Here is a 22,268-nt window from a genome sequence, read left to right as displayed (position 1 = left end):
AAATATACACTCATGATGGCGATCAGGAGTGGGGTGCGGATAAAAATCCTCATCTTTATTGTTCTCTTTCCATGTCATCCTCATCTGTACTATTTATCTTATTGGCTCTTGTGAGGTGGCTTCTACTATTATCGGGATCAGGATGGTTAGAGTGTTTACTACATACGGGTATCCATTCCGTCATGAGTTCTTTGCAATTTCCAAGATACATGGCCGCCCATGCCTACCTTTCCCACTTGAATTTATCAGAAACGCGCGCGACACACATCTATATATACTTTACATACAGACATAGACTGAGATAGATAACAATATGGTTCCTCATTAAAACTAACATAACCCGTACTGGTGCTGCAAAAGTCTTCCCAATTCACAATCCGACAGCTATATTCAGTTAGTTTTACAATGGTTTCTCCGAGGAAAAGACCATTATGTCGAGGCTAACACCTTCATAGGGTACAGTAGATGCCCCGCCACATAAACTTGAAGGGCTCAATGGAGAGCATTCGTCTATTTATTCTTTACTCGGTTAATAATGCTTAGAGAATCTCACCGCATCATCTGATCTATTCTCCATAATTCTGCAGCTGGGATACCGACTCCGGTTATTAACAAACTTCAAGCTTGAAATGTGGAAATGATCGATTAGCACGATTATCCATACCCTAAGCTATTTCATCGCACCCACTTTTAACCGCACAGGTTGTAGTAGCATTTATACACTTCCCCACCTTTCCTTTCTATGATGTATCAACCAAAACATTATATTTATCACAGGGTTTAAGAGTTGAAATGCATATATCCAAGGCTGATGTGCACTGTTTTTAAGCCCTGGGCTAGGTAGGCACCTTGCAAGAACGATATATTATAAGTAAGTATGCACAAGACATTTATAGTTTGATGGCAGTATCGCAGGATAAGTAGGTCATAGAACACCATCACGACATTACAAACTCTAGATTACATTATAACTAGATTAAGTATCTCTCTGCACATTATCTACCCAGAGTCGCATTAACAACACTGCCAACAAACTCGCCACCATGGGTCTTGAACCAGTTAAGAGTTTGGAACAAAGACGCCTTGGGAGTTCGCTCAAGAGAAGTATAGTTGAGGTACTGAACACCAAAGCGGACCGCAGCTCCAGAGCCCCACTCAAAATTATCGACTAAAGACATTTGTTAGCCACAATAAATATCATCTGCAAATAAAAGACAAGTACTTACAGATCGACCAGATAAATGCACCAGTAACGTTAACCTTATCCTCAGTAGCGGCAAGGAGAATGTTATCAAGATATCCCTGGATATAATCCGCCCGTCTTAGATCCCATGTGGCATCCTGAATGTTGGTATATTCGCTCTCAAACGGCTCTGCAAAGCCAAATTCAGTGACCATGATATCTGGAACCGCTGGGAACAGGTCTTTTGTAATAGTCTTCAAGAAACTCCTGATACCTCCGGGCGTGCTCTTAAGCCATGTTACACCAAGGTCTCCAGAGGGGCCTACGCCGAACCCGTCTGGGGTGACGGATGACTGCGATACACACTCGGGCCAACCGCCTGCAGAGCTGTTGGTGGCACATGCCTGAACATCATCAATAGCACCGACGTAGTATCCAGTGTAAGCGTCAATAGCGTAGAAGTCGCAAGAGCCCTTGATGAGCTTCTTCTCTTTTTCAGTGAACGTGGGGAGAAGGTCCCCTAGAGTGTCTTTGAGGGACTGGGGGTAGTCTCCGTCGGTCCATGGACCACCGAACCAACCGAGAACAAAGTCATATGCACGAGAGACGGCAGCAGCATCTTCAGTGCTGGTTGAGTTTGCTTCGAAGTAGTTTCCGGAGTTCTTGAAGGTGATGCGGCCCTTGCCCTTAAATTCTTCCTTGTACCATTTAGCGACCTTTGCGTGCGCAAGTCTATTCACCACCAATTAGCACAGTTCGTTTCAAGGATTGAATGTGCCGGTAACTTACAACGTATGGTGGCCGCATAGCCAACGAGCCTTTGCTCCAGGGCCAATACCGTACGAGGGATAGTACTCTCCAGCAGGGTAGTATGAGTATTGCCAGTTACAATATTGGGGTTCATTTATAGTGAACCAGACCGGAACATGCTCATCGTAACGAGAAATGATGAACTTTGCGTAGTTCACATAATCGTCGATAATCTTTGGGTTGGTCCAACCCTAAAACACCACAGCGATTAGGATTCAGATCACAAAATGTCACTCGTTCAAGTAATTTCACGAAGACCTACACCATACTCGTTGAACAACGCCAACGGGGTATCCCAATGGAACAAAGAAAGGGCAGGCTTGATTCCGAGCTTGACCAACTCTGCAATAACATCATCATAATGTTTCAATCCCGCCTCGTTGATTGGCCCAGAGCCAAAAGGGAAAATACGGGGCCATGAGATACTGGGCGAGAACCACGGGGTACCAAGTTTCTGTAGCCGTGCAAAATCTTGCTTGTAGAGATAGTAATGCTGGCCGAGGATATCGCCGTTTGTATCGTCAACAACCTGTCCGGGGACACGATGTGAGAGCAAGTCCCAGATGGAAGGTCCACGGCCCTCATCTTTGGCAGCACCTTCAATCTGGTATGCAGAAGAGCTGAGACCCCATGCGAAGTTGGCAGGAAGTTTGGCATTGGCTATCTCGGGATTGCTGCTTGCTAAAAGAGGGTGGAATAACGAGTCTGGTCCAACGTATGAGGGCTCTGGTGTAGGTTCTACGGTAGCAGTAACAACCGGGTGGGTTGCAACTGGGCCAACCTGGTTCCAGAGAAACCCTAGTCTCTCGTTGGAGTAGTCATTGTTGGGGAGGTAAGTAGTCCCTGCAGAAGCATTGAAAGAAACAGTCTTAGTAGCAGCTGTTCTTTCAAGAATAGGGTGCCCGGCCTCCTGCGCCAGAGTTAATTTTGTATAATATCATAGTCCGAAACAAACGACGACCTACCAACGGGGTGGCATTTCCTCCCAATGCCAGAATTGGCAAAGTTAAAGCTGCGTACCGAAGCATATTGGATATCAATTGTCAAGTTGACACCTATAAAAATTCCTGGTAACTCGGGAGATTGTTCTGGCCCTCGGGATGCAAGGCTCGAGACTTTCCTGCTCAACAATAGATCAGAGGAGGGAAATTGTCTCTCCTTAAATATTGCATCATTTCCCCGCCTCCGTTGTTCCCCAGGTTTACAGGTTCAATCCGGGGGGTAAATGGAAAAGCCTGGCCATTTGCCTTACAATATAGTTTGGTCATATTCTCAACGAAATACCCACTATCATGCATTCAAATCTGAATTTTATTTCAATGGTAGCCTGAGTAAAACCCATAAAGGAAAGAAAGCAGTCATCTTTTGGAAGGTGGATCGTTGACCGCGAATCTCCCTGCTTCCTTACCCCCGGGATATCAGCCAAAGTTCATAATATTTCTGATTGACCAGTAATATCCGTTGGAGCGGTTGTATGCAAGGCCGGTACTGGGGTCCGGGGAAACCCATAACGGGGATTCTCATCAACTAAGCCTGGTTTCTAGCCTTTAGGATGATTTTCTAAATTTCCGGGGTTCGCTTCCGGAACCGACGGGCCGTCAGATTGAACGTAGTAAATGCTCCGACAGCTGCAGCTAGAAAGATTACTTTAGCCTCAACATACCTACATATTGTTTTTATCATGATAAACTTTTCGACAAGGGAGCAACACCATTTCAGTGTTGGATCCCAAACCTTACGTCGAGTAAACTATCTCATATTCCTAGTGTTAAGACTCAGTACATATAGTTAGTAGGTATCATGGGCTGCGGGAATTAAAAGCTTTAGAACAATTGCACAATAGAATTTATTCACAACTGCGACAGAGGTTGGAGACCCTAAGATGAAGCGGAAGCTGACGCTGATAATCCGTGGCTGTTTAGATTTAGTTGATCCCGTGCTACATGATACCTCAGGCACTCTAGCTCTAGAGTACTATGTACATGTATGTACATGTAAGGCACACGCATTATGACCAAGAACTAAGGATATTTTTACCCCCTTTCGAAGTGAGTATACTTTATCAGGATTGTTATAACCATCCGTCTTTGTGAAATATATATATGTATACGTAGCTTAACAAATCGATATCTCGAACCGTGGATGTGACTAGCTCTGTTAATCCGAGGCTCTTCATACCGTGAGTCCGGGTGCGACTTGTGATACAAAATGGAAGGAAGTGGAAAAAGGAAATTCCGAAATACGATTAAGATCTTGTAGGTACCATAGATTTGTTCCGCATGAGATCCTTGCAGCTGTGAAACGTTGGAGCTTGCGGTGTTGGAGACCAGCAAAGGAGCCAAGAAGCCCATGTGAAAGCGATATGCAAGACTGAAGCAAAACAATCCTGTTCTGGTAACCCGCTGTAAGGCCAAAAGCAGTAGAATTATGAAGGCGGGGAAAATTCCCTAAACTCACCTAGATAGGAAAGAGGGGCAGCCATTCGCCAGTTTGCCCCGCGCTAGCACGTTGACTAGGACCCTTTTTATTTCCCCTCTCCCTCGACTTCTCCATCTCCCACCAGAATCAACTCAATCCTCTATACACCCTCAATTCCATCAAAATGACTTCTGAGCAGACGTATGATTCCAATTTCAAACCCTTCTTGTTCAATTACTCTTCTAATTAATGAAGCTGACATTCATATGATCATAGTTTCATCGCGTAAGTCCCTGGATTTCAATTGCGTAAAGATAAAATGATATTAACTTCTCCATTTTGATAATAGCATCAAGCCCGACGGTATGTTCGAACTATTCTGATGATTTTTCAGCTGGTAACTGACGATTACGCTTTTTATAGGTGTCCAGGTATGCAGTTTTTATCACAAATTCAGCGAGTAAGGTGGAACTAATCGTTTATATAGCGTGGACTCATTGGCCCCATCATCACTCGTTTTGAGGCCAGGGGGTGAGTTTCTCCCAGATAATCTTAAACAATTATATTTTTCTAATGATTTATAGATTCAAGCTCGCTGCCATCAAGCTTGTCACCCCCGGCAAAGAGCACCTTGAGGCCCACTACGCCGACTTGGCTGACAAGCCTTTCTTCCCTGGGTGAGTCTCTATAATATGTTGTTCACTTGGACCTTGAGCTGATATATTATTCAGATTGATCACCTACATGAACTCTGGCCCCATCTGCGCCATGGTTTGGGAGGGTCGTGAGGTCGTTAAGACCGGACGTGGTATGAATTTAATCCTAAGCATAGACGCAATGATTGTCAACTAAGAACGCAATTTTATAGTCATCCTCGGTGCCACCAACCCCTTGGCCTCCGCTCCCGGAACCATCCGTGGTGACTACGCCATTGTAAGCTTTCCCAGTCGATATTGAATTTTTGATTCAGTAAGCTGACCATATCGCGATACAGGATGTTGGCAGGAACGTCTGCCACGGATCTGACTCCGTTGAGTCTGCCCAGAAGGAGATTGCTCTCTGGTTCTCCAAGGAGGACCTTGTCTCCTACAAGCAGTCCCAGCACACCTGGATCTACGAGAAATAGATGCTCGTATTTCCTCCGTAGAGTACTAGCTTAGAATCGCGCATTCCAAATATAGTCATATTTTGCGTTCAGATAGCGTTTTCTCCGAGTCCTTATGTGAAAAATAAAAGTGTCCAAATAATCCAAACCAATATTATTTCTCTAAACTTAAAGCCTGTTATTCTCAGTCTGATGCCACTATGAACAACCACGTGATATATGCATGTGAACAAATGAAGATCTCTATGTCTTGGCAAAACTTTTTCTTGACGTCCGCCACGAATTTTAAGCCGCCTTCAACAAACTACCCTAGGACCTTCAATCCGGCGCAGATACAAGAACCCAAGCTATGAACTTCGGCGGATATCCAGGTACTCGAGGGGGCGCAAATGGCGGCGAGATGTCTGCTGATGAGCAGCAGCAGCAGATGATCAAAATGGTGCGTATTTCGTCGCCCACCATCTCCAGATTACCGAAGCTGACATGGGAATTCATAGATGCAAGCTGGATTGGAATCTTGTCCAATAAAGACCGTCATCTCTGGAGGTGCCGGATTTGCTCTTGGAGGAGTTTTCGGGCTGTTTATGGCCAGTGTACGGACTCTCAATCTGTCCCTTAATTGGCCATTCCATTACAATGTTCTGTACTGAGATCGAGGGGTTTTATATTATAGATGTCCTACGACACGCCCATGACCGGTGGCCTACCCGGTGCAAAATCACTGGCAGACCTGCCGCTGAAGGAACAGCTAAGACGAGGATTCAAGGATATGGGCCAGAGGTCATATTCTAGTGCGAAGGGTTTTGGACTTGTGGGAGCAATGTATGCAGGTTCGGAATGCTGCATCGAAGGGTTCCGGGCCAAGAATGATATGTGAGTCTTTTCGAACCTATGTTTGGTGAGAGGCTGCTTGAGTTCGACGAATACTAACGGTTCATTTTTTGGGACTGAAGGTACAACAGTGTGGCTGCTGGGTGTGTTACCGGAGGTGCACTCGGAGTGAAAGCGGGACCCCAAGCTGCGGCTTTCGGATGTGCGGGTTTTGCGGCGTTCAGTGCTGCCATCGATTACTACATGAAGATGGACTAATCGATTGGTAAGTATGATCATGAGGATATCTCCTTCTTTGGTAATATAATCAGGCCTGACATTATTTCAAGGACATTTTTAACATATATATATATATCTTTTTTGCACTCATTTCTTTTGTGCAGAAATTATCTCTCCTCACCAGCTTCATAAATGGGGGGGTCTATACGCATTTTCGTTCGTGGTTGCATGGTTTCTTTTTCCTGGTGTAAATAAAAATAGGGTTTGGGGGTCTCTCTCTCTTGTAAGATATGGTAAAACTAAAGGATGAAAATAGATCGGATGGTTTTTCAATAATCTGACTATATTAATGTTCTTTAGGACTCAGTTGACTAGTTTTAAACCCCCATCACTACAAGTAGCTATAGGGGGAGATCCTGATCTTACTCACCTTGAGCTTTAGAATACTGCCGACGCCCTAAACCGTAAACTTCTGGGGCCTCTGCTCTCGTTGGATCATGGCTTTTCAATTCTAAAGCTAAAAAAAATTATTTAGTCAGTTCTTATTACTCAATATATCGAGAGGGGATTATCAATTCATAATGAAGGTTTGTATATCTTGCGAGGGGGAGAGGGGCAGGGTCTGTGGTGCTTACCTCTTACTTCCTCCGCAATTGTTTTCAAGTCATATAGCCACTCTTCTTAGGACGGGCAAAAACATGATAAGAAATGGTGAAAAATAAACTAAATGATCAAACAAACGGACAGAGGGCTTGTATGATGATCATCAACCCTAAAGAATGTTACCATACATATTGGGACTCCCATCAGTACTTCCACCCTCCAAGTTTAAGCTCCATGTGGCGTCCGTACATGTAATGCCAGGTACACTAGCAGCCACAATGCTTCTCACAGATAAAATATAGACACCAGGCAAGCTAAGCGTTAATGAGATCATCAAAAATGTTGAAGAGATCCAATAACAAAACAAAGACCATGAACCATTGACACCTGCCCTACTTTTAGTGCATACAAAGTATCCCAAAGAAAAAGGTGGCATAAAGCACGTTTTTGATTGAATGGTTTCTGATGTAATTTTTGCAAACGGATGTGCTAGCCTCGTGATAATTGGAGGCACGCAATTGAAACTGCCGTTATATGCCCTCTAACCAGTTGATATAACTGTGCGCAATAAATTGAAGTTTAACATACGATTCCTTTTGTTGGAAAATTAATCCCCACATACGTGCAGTTACTCTGTCTTTGAAAATTTTCATTATCTTGGCGTTATTAGGTGTATCTTTTATTTCTAGCAGAATGGATTTTGCTTTAGAGGTATTCAGTAATGAAGCTACATCTTTGATCGAAAAAGTATTAAAACACGCTCCTAATCTACTTGAACAGCCAATCACGCTCCATCACTCGCTAACCAGCTCATACCAAAAGAGAATGAGCAAATTCGACTCACGAGTTCAAGCCGGATCTAATTCAAGCTGTCCAGCTGAACTGGAAATCTCCATCGGCAGCAAAAAGAATTCCCGACGCAACGGGCTGTTTTTAACATCATAAACTTTGTTTCAGGTCTTGCTGGGGATCGAACCCAGATTACGGGAATCAAAATCCCGTGTGCTATCCATTACACTACAAAACCTTTCCTCAATTTCTCATTTGTTCCCTTAAATTGGGAAAATATGCGAAGATAGCTAATCCCTGACCAATCCATTTTAGGCTGTCTGGATCCGGTATAGTCTCTATTGGACAGTCACAATCTGTCACTCGGCTACATACTGTTTTGTATTTGCTGTCCTCGGATAAGCCTTCCACGGCCGCCTCTATACCACCCGCTCTTAACTGCACCCTTGATGCCAGCCAGAAATCAATGGCGCGACCAGATGGCAGTAATGGGACAACTCCTGGAGGCTACTACTGACTAACATGCAACGGGGTTGCGATCAAGGGATTGTGCTAAACGTAGAGCGTCTCAAGGACTCTTCGTGGAAATATAAGTTCTACTCTATCAAATGAGACGCACCAGTAAAAAATCAACCCAAATTCGCCCGAAATGTCGCGCCATGTCTGAGGGGTAGGGAGCATCGAGATAAGTAGGGGAACCAGTCGTATATATATATCAGACCTACTTTGCATGTAGTTCACTGTTCCATACATTTCATACTTACGGGTCATGGCCCTGCGTTCGGTTGGTGATTGCTCAGTTTACCCTATTTCAAAACTTTATACATGTCTAATGCCTGCCCATAACCGAAGGGTCTGGGTGATATAGGAGGCGATGAGTTTAGTGGATTAATTGTCGTTAGGATGAGTGCTAGGGTGAACAGTGCGCATGCGGAGTAGATAAATTATGTAAATATAAGTATGGCGGGTACTTGTATATATAGAGTGCGCTGGATATAAGTTGGAAAAAAAGTGAAAGGCAGCTAGTTACACCAGTACTTATAGACATTGGGGGTTGTAAATACGGGAAGTGGTGGACTGACTAAGTGGGTTTAGATTCGTTTGACAAGCTGACCTTTCCCTACGAGAGTGCTCCTATTGAGCCACAGAGTCGGACCGGTGAGGAAGTATCCTGAGTGAACCAACTCCCCCTAGATAGACTGGTGCTGTAAAACGCCAACCCAGTGGTGAAATTTCTCTCGCAAAACAGCAGTCCAATCAGAAGTTAGGGAAGTATCCCACTAGCCTCTACATCGGATTGTAAGTACTTACATGTAAGCACCACTATCACCGAAATTCAATTCGATTGGACATTGCCCTAGATCCGCCCCAGACTGTGAGTGCAATGATTCGCATTCTTAACTGTCTAATCTATTGAACCCGACATTTATTGGCGCAGGTGCACATGGCAAGGAGCTAAGACTCTCTTATAGTTGAACTTCGTGACTGGGCCAGAACAAGATCAAAAGAATAGCCAGGGTCTGGTACATGATACCAATAACATGCCAATAGTAGTTTGCGGTACCCGGCCAGACGGGTCTATGTGCAGCCTGTCTTTTCAAAGTAGCGGTCTCGCGCTCGGACTCTCAATCTAGAGGACTCTCTTACTCGTGGAAGACCAGCTGGGCTGAACCCGGCCAGGCCGCTGCGAAAAATATCAATCTCCTCCGGACCTAAACAAGGTAAAAGTCCAAATTAGCTACTAATATATATATGGGAATCTACATCTATATGTGGCATTCTGCCAACGGATATCGGTACCCCAGGGATTGACAAATTGCAAGTCTATCCTACTTGTAGATACCGGTCTTAAGTTGCGATATCTTTAATCAACGACACAACCTGTATCCAGAGAGACTGGAGAGTTGGGTTTTATGTGGGCTTTCAGCCCATGCATGGATCCAGGTGGGCAGGCTTCGACCACGGATGCAAGTATAAGGGACCCTGTGCGTGCATACGTGTTCGGACAGAAGATGGACACAGCGAGAGGTAGAATTATTGTAGAAACAGGGGCTAAAAACAGAGTTTCTATGGCTAGGCAAGCCAATAGGACTCCTCCCATACTTCTACAATAATCTTACCGCAAGCTGTAGAGACCGTATTCTTAGTGATATTTAAATGCCATTTATATAGATACAATGATCATGACCTACGTTAGTTGTTTCAAGTGTGGTAATATACATATTGAATTGTGAATGGTTTATCATTGAAAGTATGATGGAATCAGTTCTTGTACATCAAATATATACTCTACCGGTATGTGTGATTGAAGCTTAATTGGCGTGTCGTGCATGGGCATATATGCATGCATGGGATCTCACTCGGATACTCTGAATCCCCGATTGAAGACGGGCATTTCTTCTCAAACTCTTATCGATTGGTCAGAATTCACGATTAGGACTGAGAGATTTTATAATAGAAATTGATTGATTGGAAATAACAAATCAACTGAGTAACATCCATAGAGCAAAGAAAAGGAAAAGACGTGACCAAGTAAGTAGCTAACCCTCGAGATATCAATAGAACCCACCCCAAAGTACCAGAACAAATCATAAAACCAGATCATTCAAATCAATCAAGCCCAGAATCCCAACAAAGCTAAAAATAAAAAAAATAAAAACCAATCCGAACAAAACATGCTCAATCAATTAAAACAATTCATAGAGTATCAATCACACTACGATATCTCAATCTTCCTAGATCCAGCCTGGACCTTCTTAGGGACCACAATCCTTAAGATTCCGTGCTCCAGACTGGCCTTCACCAAATCCAGATCGACCGCGCCAGGGAACGTGAAGTTCCTCTGGAACTCGCCAATGTTTCTCTCGGATACCCAATACTTGGTTTTGTCCGCCTCCTTAGGTCTCGCTACATCCTTCTTCCCAGCCTCCTCCTCATCCTCAACAGTAGGCTTCAAGCTCTTCCTCCTCTGAACGTCCTGCTCATGCGACCTCTCAATACGCCCACGCACAAGTAAGGTTTGCGCATCAGTGAACTCGATCTGAACCTTTGTCTTGTCGTGTAGTCCGGGAAGCTCTCCCTCGAGAACATATTCGTTCGGAGTCTCGTAGACATCGAAGTTAGGCGAGAAGCCGGTGTTTTCGCGATGGGCGGATTGTGTGTTTGAGGGGATTTGGTATTTCTGGTAGAGGGAGGGGTCTCCGAGCATGCGGAAGAGGGTCTGGTAGTCGCGTGGCTGGTAAGACATTTTTGTGGTTGGTTGGTTGTAGGGTTTGGAGATACGAAAGGTTGTGTGGTATCGAATTGTGGTTATCTTTGATGTCGTGGAGAGTCTTTTATAGAATAGGATATGATAGCTGTCAAGATACTTTGCTTTCTCTGTGTTCTGATATTCTGAATACGAATTCTATCGGGTGGATAATTGGGGATATTTTATAAGCACTCTCGCTCACTCGCGACCTGGCCATCTCGAGAGAGTTGTGGAATCCTCTAGTAAGCTCAGGTGCTTGTGACGTACTACGTTGTAAGCTCTAGACATTTCTCGAAAGCTGGGGTCGGCTCGCTTCCAAGCTTTCAAACATTGCCAGGGTACGAACCTTCCAGAAATATCGTGTGGTCTTGGCATCGGACGTTGTGGTGCCGCATCAATCTTATCTTATCTTATCAACAGAGCGGAGCGAGTGACCATTCATGATATTGCCAGAATGTGGCTGAGACACCCCTTTGCCTCCATTACTAACGACAACTATCACAACCACAGCGCACTGATCGAGGTTTCACCCCATCCAATCTCATCGTCCCACAACATCGGGAACTGAATCAGGGTCTAGTGTGTTGATTCAATTGTTGTGCATCCTGTCACGCCTCATCTCAAAGATGGTGCACTCTCCCGAAACGTGGCTACTGCACAGTCCGTGGTGCGGGGGGTTGTCCCTATGTAGATCAGACCCTTTTATCCAGTGCATAAGATTGATATTCATACTATTGTCCAAGGCATGTTTTGGTGCTATTACTAGGGCCTTAGTAAGGTAGATATTCAGCAAACTACATGTATGCTATGGAACGGGTCCTTTTTTCTCGATGTACGAGCTCATACCATTGAGTTCAGCAATCCAGTACTAGTATGTTTTCCCAATCCCTAGCTGTAAAGTACAAAGGCACAAAGCGCGCCCTGTGTAGCCCCCGCAAAAACCCAAAAATCTGCCCTACGAACACCATAGCTCTCACAAATATGTGAGGAACACATGGCGTCTCGTGTTGTCTCGTTCAGGAGAAGAAAAAGGGAAGGTGATATGGGAGGAAAGAATAGTACAGACAAATTATTACTACACTAATATGATCACCAGATCACCATTCAGGATCCTCTCTCCTCTTCCAGCACGCCACAAACTTGCTCCCATTATTTCTCTCAACCTTCTTTCCCTCCTCGGTGTCTGTCCTCATCACCTCCACACACACGTCGCCTTCGAGGTCCTCCTCGGTTAGGCGGTCGAAAAGTGGGTGGTCGTCAAAGTGCTTGGCCATCCACTTGTGTAGATCCTCCACGTCGGTGATGGTGTAGACGATACCTCCTGGGCGGAGGACATAGGCATATTCTGCGCAGAGTGTAGGGCTATGCTCAAGTTAGTAGAGTGCCTGGCTTTACGGCGGAATGGAGGTAAATACGAGACGATACGCGCTTTGTGCTTGCGCGCCTTGAAGTGAGGGTCAGGAAAACAAATAAATATTTTGCTGAGCTATCACAAACAGTCAGACTCCTGCCTCTTCGTATCCCTACATCTCCGCGGGTGGGTATAGCAAACCTGGAATTTCTCGTAGATGTTGGGGAGGAACTTCATCGTGTTCGCCCTGAGAACACTGATGTTCTGGTAATGGCCTTCGGTCTCATGCTGTATTCTGAGCGCCTTGATCCGCTCATCCACATACTCCGTAACCTGGGTCCTGATTTCCATTCCTAAATCCTCAAGAGTCAACAACCTTTACCAAGCCCGAATCGAACTTCTTTGGGCATACATACCCAACATTAGAGTATCCGGCAGCTTCTGCGCCAGTGACACAATCAGTCCTCCAAAACCACACCCGATATCCGCAACCTCGACTTGCTTCCCACTCGGCTTGGTCTCGGCATCTCCGCCCGCGGCTGTGGCACTCGGGAAGTACTTTGGGAAATGGTTGGCCCAAACCATCTCCTTCGGACTCGACGGACTACCCCAACACGCAATTAGGAACCGGCACCTCAATTCCCCCGCCAATTCCACTGGCCACAGAACCAAACTTACTAGGCCAACTGGTGATCCGAAAACGGGTTCGCATGAGCTCTTTGGCGGTAGTATTTCTTCTGCGGCAGCTTCGCTTCCTCCTTGCGCTCCTGGTTGTTGCGGTGTTTTTCGCGTAGGCCTGTCCGCTGGCCGGACTGCTTCTGGCGCTTAAGGGGTGGTGGGGAGGCCATTGGTGCGGACGTGCGATTGTGAGGTTGTAATTTTTGTGGGTATGGTGGACCGCAGTCATAATTTTGGTGTCACGTTTTAGTTCCCGCGACTAGGTGAGGCTTGGCGATGCGGCTTAAAGACCCTTGCCCTGATCATGATGCCGACAGGTTGGTGAAACTCAACCTTGCTTGAATTAAAATGTTGGATAACTCCATCCAATAGGTACAACGTATTCTACCTAGAGTTCGGTTCAGCCCTTATGAAATCAGGAACTCCTAATATACGCAATGGCATTGGCTCGACACAAAGAAGCAAGCATACGTATACCGTCCCCTTGCAATTGGTATTCACAACTACTTAAGTTCGCCGCCCAGTTACTAGCTCTAGAGAGTCTTAAATCTAAGGAATATTTGAGGATATATGTTCTCAACCAGTCAACCCGGTGAAGAACTCCTAGGAAGAAAACTCGAAATGAATAGTGACTATATATATCCTGGAAGAAAACGGAGTGGTAATTGTTTTTTCGCCTATCTCATATAAACCGATCTCTAGATCTCTAACCAGGATTGAGATAAGAAGACAAATTAGTTGACCCAAGAAGAGATCGAGCCTCCGAAACATATCATGTAGATGTTGCCCGAAATAGCCCGCCGTGGCCTTTATCTGATCTAGCCATCTCTTTTTTCCGGCAGTATATTTTCAGAGCCAAATTTGCAAAGTGCTTCTACATCCTAGTCCCATCACGAATCCGTCTATGGTATCTATTAAGAACTTAAGCCCCTTTATCAAAGCTTAAGCTTCTCTGCCCTTCTATCTCGACGCCACTCCAGCCGTCCTGTCATACCCCAACCTATATATGGCCGAGTGATGTCGGGTGACCCACTCCATCGACTGCAAGGCAACGACTCAGACTTCGGCATGCCGTTAGAACAGCACATTCCAACCGAGCATGAACCCGATATTCGCATTCCGCTGGTCGTGTGAGCGTTGAACTGTGTTGGCAGTTGCAGAAAACCCCCTGTCGCGGGTGAGACGTCCGGTCCGTGCGTGGCAGCTTGACCAATCGGTAATCGGGCGAGGGAAGATGAGTTAGATCTAACTGCATGCTATGGTAATGTAGATCGATGAGAATTGATGTTTGATCTGCCCCTGATCAGCGATATTGTATCTTGGTGAGAGTTTACTTCCTTAGGTTTTTCTTTTCTTTCCTTGTTGAGATGTGGTGTCGCAGTTGCAAGAGCGAGAAAACGAATCATGTAGAGTCACTCGAGGTGTCCAACCAACCGTTTTCGCAAAGAAGCTGTACTCGCTATCATAATTATTATCAAACACCGAAAAAAATGGAGAGGAAGTTCGAACTGGGCCGATCGCGAGCTAAACACCGGATTACTATAATGAAGCGCTGCCAATGTTTCAAGTCACTATCACAATCACAGTAGCACATCAATTGGAACATGTTTGTTAAGGAGCAACCAAAGTCAATTCCTTTGTATTAAATATTATTTCCTCCACATTTTCTAATATAAACCATCCCCTAACAATGATCCATCATCCTACTACCAACCCCCCCATCCTTTCCCCTTTCTAAGATCCTCCCATCCTTCTACTTCTCCTCCACTACCCGATCGCTTCGAGAAACTGTTTACAAGACACAGAGAGGGGCGGCGATGTTGACGAGGCCTTTCTGTTCTCCGCTAGAGACGTTGCAGCACTTGACAGTGGTGACGGAGCCAGCAGCGGCAGTGCAGATCCCTGTAATCTCTAACGTTAGAATATAATCTTGAAGAGAAGAAAAGACAACTCAAGAAGGAATTGGCATACCGATAGAGGCAATGCTCTGGCAGATCTCCTTACCACCAGCATGGAGCATGGTGCAGCAGGCAGCGACGTTGTGGCCGTCAGTGCGGGCGGCGCAGGCGTTCTGCTGGGTGGGAGAGTTGCAAGAAGGAGCAGCGGCGACGGCGGCAACGAGAGTGGCAATGGAAAAGATGGTAGAGAACTGCATTTTGATTGATTTGGAGGTTTGTTTAAAAAAAACGAAGGTAGTTGAAGAGTGTGGTAGTGAGTGAGTGAGTGTAGTGAGTGAAGCGAGTGAATTGGATGAGTGGATGGAGATTGTAGTTGGGGGTGGGAATGGCTCTCATTTATACAATTCTGAAGCCCATTGATTTTGGCCCAACTACATGTAACTACGGAGAATGATAGCTACAGCGCTTGAACCTACGATACGGGCTTACCCATACTGCACGGGACTCTGGTGGCGGTAGTGAGGTTTGGTGGTTGGTGTACGTTGAGGTGGCCCAAGCTATCGTGGAAGCTATGGTTAGTATGCCGCTGTTAACACCGAGACCGTTGAGTATCCGGTCTCATATTCGCACAAACCTCCCGGATATTGAAAAGGGGTGTTGTTGAATCTAAGATATCGCGTGCCGAAGGGACAAATCACTCGGCATGTATCAGACAAGATGTAAGACTCAATTGCAAGGCATTGAACTGGAACAATATTGCAGATACGAAGTCATCATACTGTTAGGTTTGAGGCGCTGACACAGTCCGAGTAATATGGCCTGATCAATACTTCAAGAGATTATCACGAGATCTCAGGAGAAAACCTAAGAATACCAAGCGCAAGCATATATACAATTTCTAGAAAATTCACCTCCAATATGAAGTTAACAATTATTTAGAATTACACTCCCGAAGATCCAAATTTCGTACCCATGGCCATGATATCACATCTACATACATACTTTATCGAAGCATAAAAGAAGCTCTTGGTACCTTATAGTGCTACTCTAACTCTAATTCAGAACTATGTGGCTGTAGCTAGGCCAGGTACAAGGATATCCCAGGAACACCCGACCCACAGCTCAAAACCAACCAACCGGAGCTTACCTACCGTCTCTATACCCAGTACCCTAGAGGTAGCTAGGTATCTCGGCGCCCCCACCTCACTGACAGAAGCCACACCGTCTTGTTGATACCCGATTGGGGATAAGAGAGCAATAATGGCCCGAGCGGCCCCCGGCCTTGATCACGGTATCTCTCAGCCCTGCGTATATTTACAGAAACATGGCAGAAACATCTTGTGAGGCGGTCGGGAATGAGGGCCTGGTTTGGAGGGGGGTCGGGTGCGACTGGCTGCGATGGGTAGAGAGATACGAAAAGAGAGGATAGGAGGAAGTGGGAATGTGTTGTTGGGAGAGTATTGGCAGTGGTAATTCTGGTGATTTCTGTCTTGTGGAGCTCAGTCGGGAGCTCAGTCGGGAGCTCATCAAGATTGTGGTAATTTTGGAGGTAGAAATTGCTCAGGAGCTTTTCGTGGAAAGTTTTATTTGACAGTGAAGTTGGGAGCTACCGTATTTACAAGGGTCACCATCATAGTGCAGTACCCATATAGCGGGAGAATACTATGTAGATAATCCTAATGATACTACGTAGAGCACTTTGATTCACAAGATTCCCGCCCGTATTGATCCTACTCTATGAGACGGGTATGTACATGTGCCTACATACTAAACATCAAGCTCAAGACGGATATAGTTGTTTATATGTCTCCCCCATATATTTATTGCATGATCGTTGTGGTTGTAATATAGCTCTACATGTAATATCAGCGAGCTGCTGTATGAGATTGCGCGCAAATCGATCATGTTCCGCATGAGAGTTTTCATGCAAGGGACATATTACAGCGACTTTCATAAACGACGATCTTTAATAGTGAAAAAAAACCAAAGATCATTAGATATCATCACCGTATATTCCCATCTAAACCTCAACATCCTCCAAAAAACACCACAAAACCGAGTGATCCCCCATGCCTCACTCTCCCCCCGCCTCTTCCTCCCCTTCTTCCTACCTCCCTACCTCCGATCCTCCTCTCCACAAAGCCAAAAAGCCACCGGAAGCCACGCCCCAAAGCTGCCCAGGTAATCCGGCAGCCCCTCGTTGAAAAGGGATAATATACCCTACCCACGGCGCACCGTTGCCGTTGTCTTGCCAGCTAAGCTAGCTGTATGTCTTGGATCAAGTGAGACAATCGCAAGGCCTAAGGGGACCCAACCACAGCTTCTCGAAAGCTCCCGAGCGCGCATCAGTGCCTTTCGAGGAATTAATTAACCTGATATCTTCCCGGGCGCTTGGTTTTGCTAAGGAGAGATGTAGAGTAGCCTAGGCGCTGGCTGTTGCCGCGCGCGGGCCTGGTGTGGCTGGGGTGCGGTCGCCGCTCGGGAGTGATGGGCGGGATTTGTTTATGGGGCGGGATTCCGGGTCACGGGTGGGTCACAGTGGGTGCTCGGGCGGGGTTTGTGCGGCGGGCGGGAAAGGTGGGATGATGCGGCCGGGCCTGTGTGGCTAAGTGGCTACTAAGGTGCTACGCTACTCTGTCTACTTACAAAATTGACCGTCTCCCTCCCTCTTCTCCGCTGCTCAATCGATCCTGAGGGGAGATTCTAAGTGCTTTACTGCATTTACATACCTAACTCTTCTCTCTTCTTTCCTTCCAATTCCTATAATTATGGAGATAGGGGGCTTCACTCTACCACTCACTACCTTTACCTCAACACCCACCCGCCAGTACCTACGACGGCACCTTCTTCGTCCTCCTAAAAACACTCAGCACCGGCACCACAAAAACCCTTGCAAACCACGGCGTCGCCCACAAACTCAACCCAATCCGCAGCGGCAGCAGCGCCTTCACGACTGCCCACGCCGTCGCAACCCTTTTCAATCCCCCCAATATCAGCATCCGTGAACAAAAAATGGAATACATAGCTAAGTAGCTGTATTGCACACTCACTCAAACAGCAGTCTCCCGCCCTTGTCGCCCTTGAAGCTCTCCCAGCCCTTCTTCCTAACCTATCCCTCCCTCCTCATCAGCCCTATTCCACTCCCCCCAGTCTGCCCCAATTCACTCCCCCTGATACAGTCCGGGGCTACTCACGTAATTCCCAAACTTCTCCGTCCCCGCCGCAACCCACTCGCCGGGCATCCCCGGCGGCGTCCACTTCGTCGCGTGAAAGAGCCACACTAGGCCGCCGAGCGGGACGATGGCCGTGAGCTCGTGTAGCACGAGGAAGGAGGTGATGTGTGAGACGGGACGGTTGATGAAGCGCGAGGCGTAGGGGCGGAGGCGCTTGGGGAGCTTGGAGGCGATGGCCTCGGCGGAGGAGGTGGGCGTTGGTGTCGGGGTTGGGGTTGGGATCGGAGTCGGGGCCTCGGGTGGGGCGCTAGAGAAGAAGCGGCGGCGGGGTTTGAAGGGGAGGTGGGTGCGGGCTTGGCGGAGGAGGCGGAGGCCTAGGGCGGGCATTGTAGGAGAGGTGTAGGTGGGTGGTGGTGATAGGTAGAGTAGATAGGGTAGATAGAGTAGAGTAGATAGTGCTTGTGCGGGTAGACAGGGTGATAGCTTGTGTTTGCTTTGAGTGACGTTTTGTAATCCGCCCATACATCCAGGTAGCTGCAGATAGCTGCTAGCCATTTACAAGGTAAGCTCCATGACCAAGTGAACCCCCAACTGCTCCACTCCACTCTACTACAATTTCACAACTTCACAATTCAAAGAACCCTAGTATATTCCTCTAGCTAGCTACTATCTACATTACACCCCCCCCCTCCACCCCCCGGTCCTCACCGCAGCTTCGTCATGACAAACCCAAAATACTCAAACATGCCGCCCTCGGCCTGCAAGCTCTCAATCTCAAAGCCCGGCCAGACCTTCTCCCGCGCAATGATCGGCTTTATGAAGTGCGGCTGGCGATACGTGATGTATAGGAACGTCCCACCGGGCTTCAGCACCCTCGCAACCTATCCATCTCGTCAGCTAGTAAACCAAACAAATAGCTAGTAGTGTCAGGGCCTACCTCGTCGATATACCGCGTCGTATTCTCCCTCACCACGTCCTCGAGATCCCATAGCGAGCCGGAGAGCATGGCGTCCAGTGTGCCCTACAATACACCCACACCCACTCAGCATATTCACCTCTAACAAGCAAACCCGGAGAGAGACGGACCTTATCAATCGCCAAATCAAACTCATCATCCGCATAATTCATCTCCCTCACATCCATCACCTGCCACACCATCTCCGGATGCCGCTCCTTCATCTGCGCGATAATGACCTCCGAGAAGTCCACCATCACCTGGTCTGTGTATCCCTCGTTCGCCAGGTCCGCTGATAGCGTCTATACCGGCCTCGTCAGATTAGACCTTGTATTGTTCATTGTTGTATATATAATTTTTCTACATACACTGTTCCCGCACCCCAGGTGCAGGATGCGCGCAGCTTTGTCGGGCATGTGCTTTGCGAAGAACGGCTTCAGCGACTGGAAGTCGCGGAACCAGTCGAACGACTTTGTGGCGCCCTCGGCGGTATATTTTTCGTCCCAGTAGTCGGGCTGCGCGAGGCGCTCTACTTCGGCTTTCTTCATTGTGGGAGGAGCTTTGAGGGAATGTATGGATTGGGAATATTCACCGTTTCAATTCATGGTGGGGTGGGCATGGAGGTATGAGGGGCATTTTTTGAGCCGCAAGAAATTATACATAACCCTGACCCTGGGGGTTGGGGGTTTGGTTGTTAACTATCATTTCCCCACCGTGACACCTTGCGGGGGAGGTGTGCTTCAGTTTTTTAACAACTTGGGGAGAAGTTAACAACTCGAATTGGGCAAGATCCGGTCCTACAGTTCTACTACTAGAACCCAGGAGGTCGGTTTCCACCTTCCTGCTCTATTTTGCAATTTGACTTCCTTAGGTGCAAGGCCGGGGATCTATTTCTATGACGTAGGGAATGTCACTGACTGTCACTGCCAAGATCGAAATATAACTATCTTCTCGCGATGACCCAGCTTGACATCTCCCCAAACTCGTCTGCGCCCTCGGATTCTCTAAGAATATACATCACAATGTCATCCATCGTGCGCACATCGCTGAAGCAGTTTTTGCACACGAGCCGCCAGTCGCTGCTGGCGTCGTTGAAAGCAAGGAAGCCGGTTAATATTGTGATTGGGAATCAGTCTGCGGGTATGTTTGATATCACTAGTCGGTCCTGGTTCTAGTCTTTGTTATACCAGTAGTATCAGTAGTAGAGTCCTAGCGCGGATATATATTAATAAAATGCAATGAAAGAAAAGAACTGACGATCCAGACATCGACTCCTTCGCATCCTCCATCCTCTACGCCTACTACACCGGTCCCACCACCCCACCCACAATCCCCTTCCTTTCCATCCCGCGCGAAGACCTCTCCCTCCGCCCCGAGATTCTACACCTCTGCAACCTCTTCTCCATCTCCCCCTCCGACCTCAACTTCACCGACGACCCCCCCATCACCGACCTGCCCAAACACTCCACAAACATAACCCTCGTCGACCACAACCACATCGAACCAAACCTCTCCTCCCACTTCACAGACCCCACCAAAGCCGTCACAGCCGTCATCGACCACCACGACGACGAGGGCCTATACCCAGATGCAAAACCGCGCATCATAACACCGAGCGGATCATGCTCGTCCCTCGTCACACAGCACTTCCAGAGCGCTTTCCCGCAGAGTGGAGACGTCCGTGGGGAGCTGGCGAGACTGACGCTCGCCGCGGTGTTGATTGATACCACGAACATGACCAACAAAGTCACCCCGCACGACGAGGAGGTGCTGGCTTTTCTAGAGGCCGAGATGGCCAAGAGCGCTACAGAAGGCGGGGATGCCAGCGAGCCATGGGATCGGAAGAAGTTCTATAACGGCGTGTGGGACGCTAAGAACAACGTTGACGCCATGCCGCTGCGTGACCTGCTGCGCAAGGACTGGAAGGAGTGGACTGAGAGCGTGACGGGCGCGGACGGGGTGCAGAGAAAAGTCGGTATCGCATCTGTGCTGCGGGAGCTGGAGTGGTTGAAGGGGCGGGAGGCGGGCGAGGGGTTTGTGGAGGGGGTGAAGAGCTGGGCAGGGGAGCGGGGGCTGGATGTGGTCAGTGTGATGACGACCACGGGCCGTGGGGGGAACTTTAGGAGGGAGCTGTTTGTGTGGGTGTTGAATGATGGGGCGGAGGGGTGCTTGGATACGTTTGTGCGGATGGCAGAGGAGGCCGGGTTGGGACTGAGTGTGTGGGGTGGCGGCGCCCTTGATGGGGATCATGGCAGGAGGAGGGCCTGGTGTCAGAAGAACTTGAAGGCGAGTAGGAAGCAGGTGGCGCCGCTACTGAGGGAGAGTATCAAGGTGGGGGCCAAGAGGGAGTCCAAGGTTTAGGCCTGTTTTCTTTTCATTCTTGTTTCGTGATACCCAAACGATAATGGCATGTTCTTGTTTTTGTCCCTCTCCAAATTGATTTAAACCCCACTCTCAAGAATGGTTATACCGTGAACTGTAGAAATCAAGTTGGTTACACAACTGAGTCTTGATGCGTTGTTCCTAGAACCAGCTGATCGGAAGTCTGTCGAGTGATATTTCATGATGATCGTGATGTTAGCCTCAGGTTCTAGGTCCCACAAGACTCTTCAATCTCTGGGATTCGAGCCATGCATGGGGCGGGGATAATTTCCAGCATGGATGGACCATGGTCCCTGCCTGAAGCAGTACTTTTGTTCTTTCTGTGTACGTGGGGGATCAATGGCTAACACTATTATTTCTTCCTCACATGAGGGATGGTACTGGGAGGTGAATAGTACTGGAAAATGTATGGTACCACATAGAGGACGAATCGTATTGGGGAACATTTGCCAGGTCGGGGTTGGGTGAGGAAATGATTGAAACGCTTTCAGGCTGTTGGTGATCGAGGTCTCTATTTGAGACCGGAAGATTCTCAAGAAAGATGGCTTAGGCTCTGTTGCTCTATTTCTCGAATGAAAGAAGATGAGAGTGACGATAATTGGATTCAGTGGGTGCCGCAGCTT

General features: G+C 47.3%; 9 protein-coding genes across 9 annotated transcripts; 3 read left to right on the top strand and 6 right to left on the bottom strand.

Annotated features, from left to right (window-relative positions):
• Positions 1-995: 995 nt before the first annotated feature.
• Positions 996-3,021, bottom strand: H6S33_003990 (uncharacterized protein; the record flags this gene model as incomplete). The annotated part of the gene is made up of 5 exons (XM_044835348.1): positions 996-1,168; positions 1,227-1,915; positions 1,973-2,184; positions 2,256-2,903; positions 2,959-3,021. The coding sequence occupies 5 exons, from the start codon at positions 3,019-3,021 to the stop codon at positions 996-998; spliced, it is 1,785 nt and encodes a 594-aa protein (XP_044691524.1).
• A 1,574-nt stretch (positions 3,022-4,595) lies between these two features.
• Positions 4,596-5,537, top strand: H6S33_003989 (uncharacterized protein; the record flags this gene model as incomplete). Its single annotated transcript, XM_044835346.1, has 9 exons — positions 4,596-4,612; positions 4,688-4,696; positions 4,761-4,774; positions 4,835-4,842; positions 4,899-4,942; positions 4,996-5,088; positions 5,143-5,219; positions 5,280-5,344; positions 5,406-5,537. 9 exons carry the CDS (start codon positions 4,596-4,598, stop codon positions 5,535-5,537), a joined length of 459 nt encoding a protein of 152 aa, XP_044691523.1.
• Positions 5,538-5,865: 328 nt separating this feature from the next.
• H6S33_003988 (uncharacterized protein) lies at positions 5,866-6,605 on the top strand (the record flags this gene model as incomplete). Its single annotated transcript, XM_044835345.1, has 4 exons — positions 5,866-5,955; positions 6,014-6,109; positions 6,190-6,389; positions 6,470-6,605. The coding sequence occupies 4 exons, from the start codon at positions 5,866-5,868 to the stop codon at positions 6,603-6,605; spliced, it is 522 nt and encodes a 173-aa protein (XP_044691522.1).
• Positions 6,606-10,674: 4,069 nt separating this feature from the next.
• H6S33_003987 (uncharacterized protein) lies at positions 10,675-11,205 on the bottom strand (the record flags this gene model as incomplete). The annotated part of the gene is made up of 1 exon (XM_044835344.1): positions 10,675-11,205. One exon carries the CDS (start codon positions 11,203-11,205, stop codon positions 10,675-10,677), a length of 531 nt encoding a protein of 176 aa, XP_044691521.1.
• Positions 11,206-12,305: 1,100 nt separating this feature from the next.
• H6S33_003986 (uncharacterized protein) lies at positions 12,306-13,407 on the bottom strand (the record flags this gene model as incomplete). The annotated part of the gene is made up of 5 exons (XM_044835343.1): positions 12,306-12,570; positions 12,624-12,694; positions 12,761-12,912; positions 12,976-13,163; positions 13,238-13,407. The coding sequence occupies 5 exons, from the start codon at positions 13,405-13,407 to the stop codon at positions 12,306-12,308; spliced, it is 846 nt and encodes a 281-aa protein (XP_044691520.1).
• A 1,622-nt stretch (positions 13,408-15,029) lies between these two features.
• On the bottom strand, positions 15,030-15,392 carry H6S33_003985 (uncharacterized protein; the record flags this gene model as incomplete). The annotated part of the gene is made up of 2 exons (XM_044835342.1): positions 15,030-15,139; positions 15,209-15,392. The coding sequence occupies 2 exons, from the start codon at positions 15,390-15,392 to the stop codon at positions 15,030-15,032; spliced, it is 294 nt and encodes a 97-aa protein (XP_044691519.1).
• Positions 15,393-17,966: 2,574 nt separating this feature from the next.
• Positions 17,967-18,695, bottom strand: H6S33_003984 (uncharacterized protein; the record flags this gene model as incomplete). Its single annotated transcript, XM_044835341.1, has 3 exons — positions 17,967-18,108; positions 18,186-18,244; positions 18,330-18,695. 3 exons carry the CDS (start codon positions 18,693-18,695, stop codon positions 17,967-17,969), a joined length of 567 nt encoding a protein of 188 aa, XP_044691518.1.
• Positions 18,696-19,012: 317 nt separating this feature from the next.
• On the bottom strand, positions 19,013-19,811 carry H6S33_003983 (uncharacterized protein; the record flags this gene model as incomplete). Its single annotated transcript, XM_044835340.1, has 4 exons — positions 19,013-19,189; positions 19,246-19,329; positions 19,395-19,565; positions 19,632-19,811. 4 exons carry the CDS (start codon positions 19,809-19,811, stop codon positions 19,013-19,015), a joined length of 612 nt encoding a protein of 203 aa, XP_044691517.1.
• A 408-nt stretch (positions 19,812-20,219) lies between these two features.
• Positions 20,220-21,624, top strand: H6S33_003982 (uncharacterized protein; the record flags this gene model as incomplete). The annotated part of the gene is made up of 2 exons (XM_044835339.1): positions 20,220-20,403; positions 20,528-21,624. 2 exons carry the CDS (start codon positions 20,220-20,222, stop codon positions 21,622-21,624), a joined length of 1,281 nt encoding a protein of 426 aa, XP_044691516.1.
• Positions 21,625-22,268: the final 644 nt, after the last annotated feature.

This window comes from Morchella sextelata (assembly GCF_020137385.1).
Source record: "Morchella sextelata strain SCLS chromosome Unknown scls_16, whole genome shotgun sequence".
Lineage (NCBI taxonomy): Eukaryota > Fungi > Ascomycota > Pezizomycetes > Pezizales > Morchellaceae > Morchella > Morchella sextelata.
This window is presented reverse-complemented; position numbering and strand designations above follow the sequence as displayed.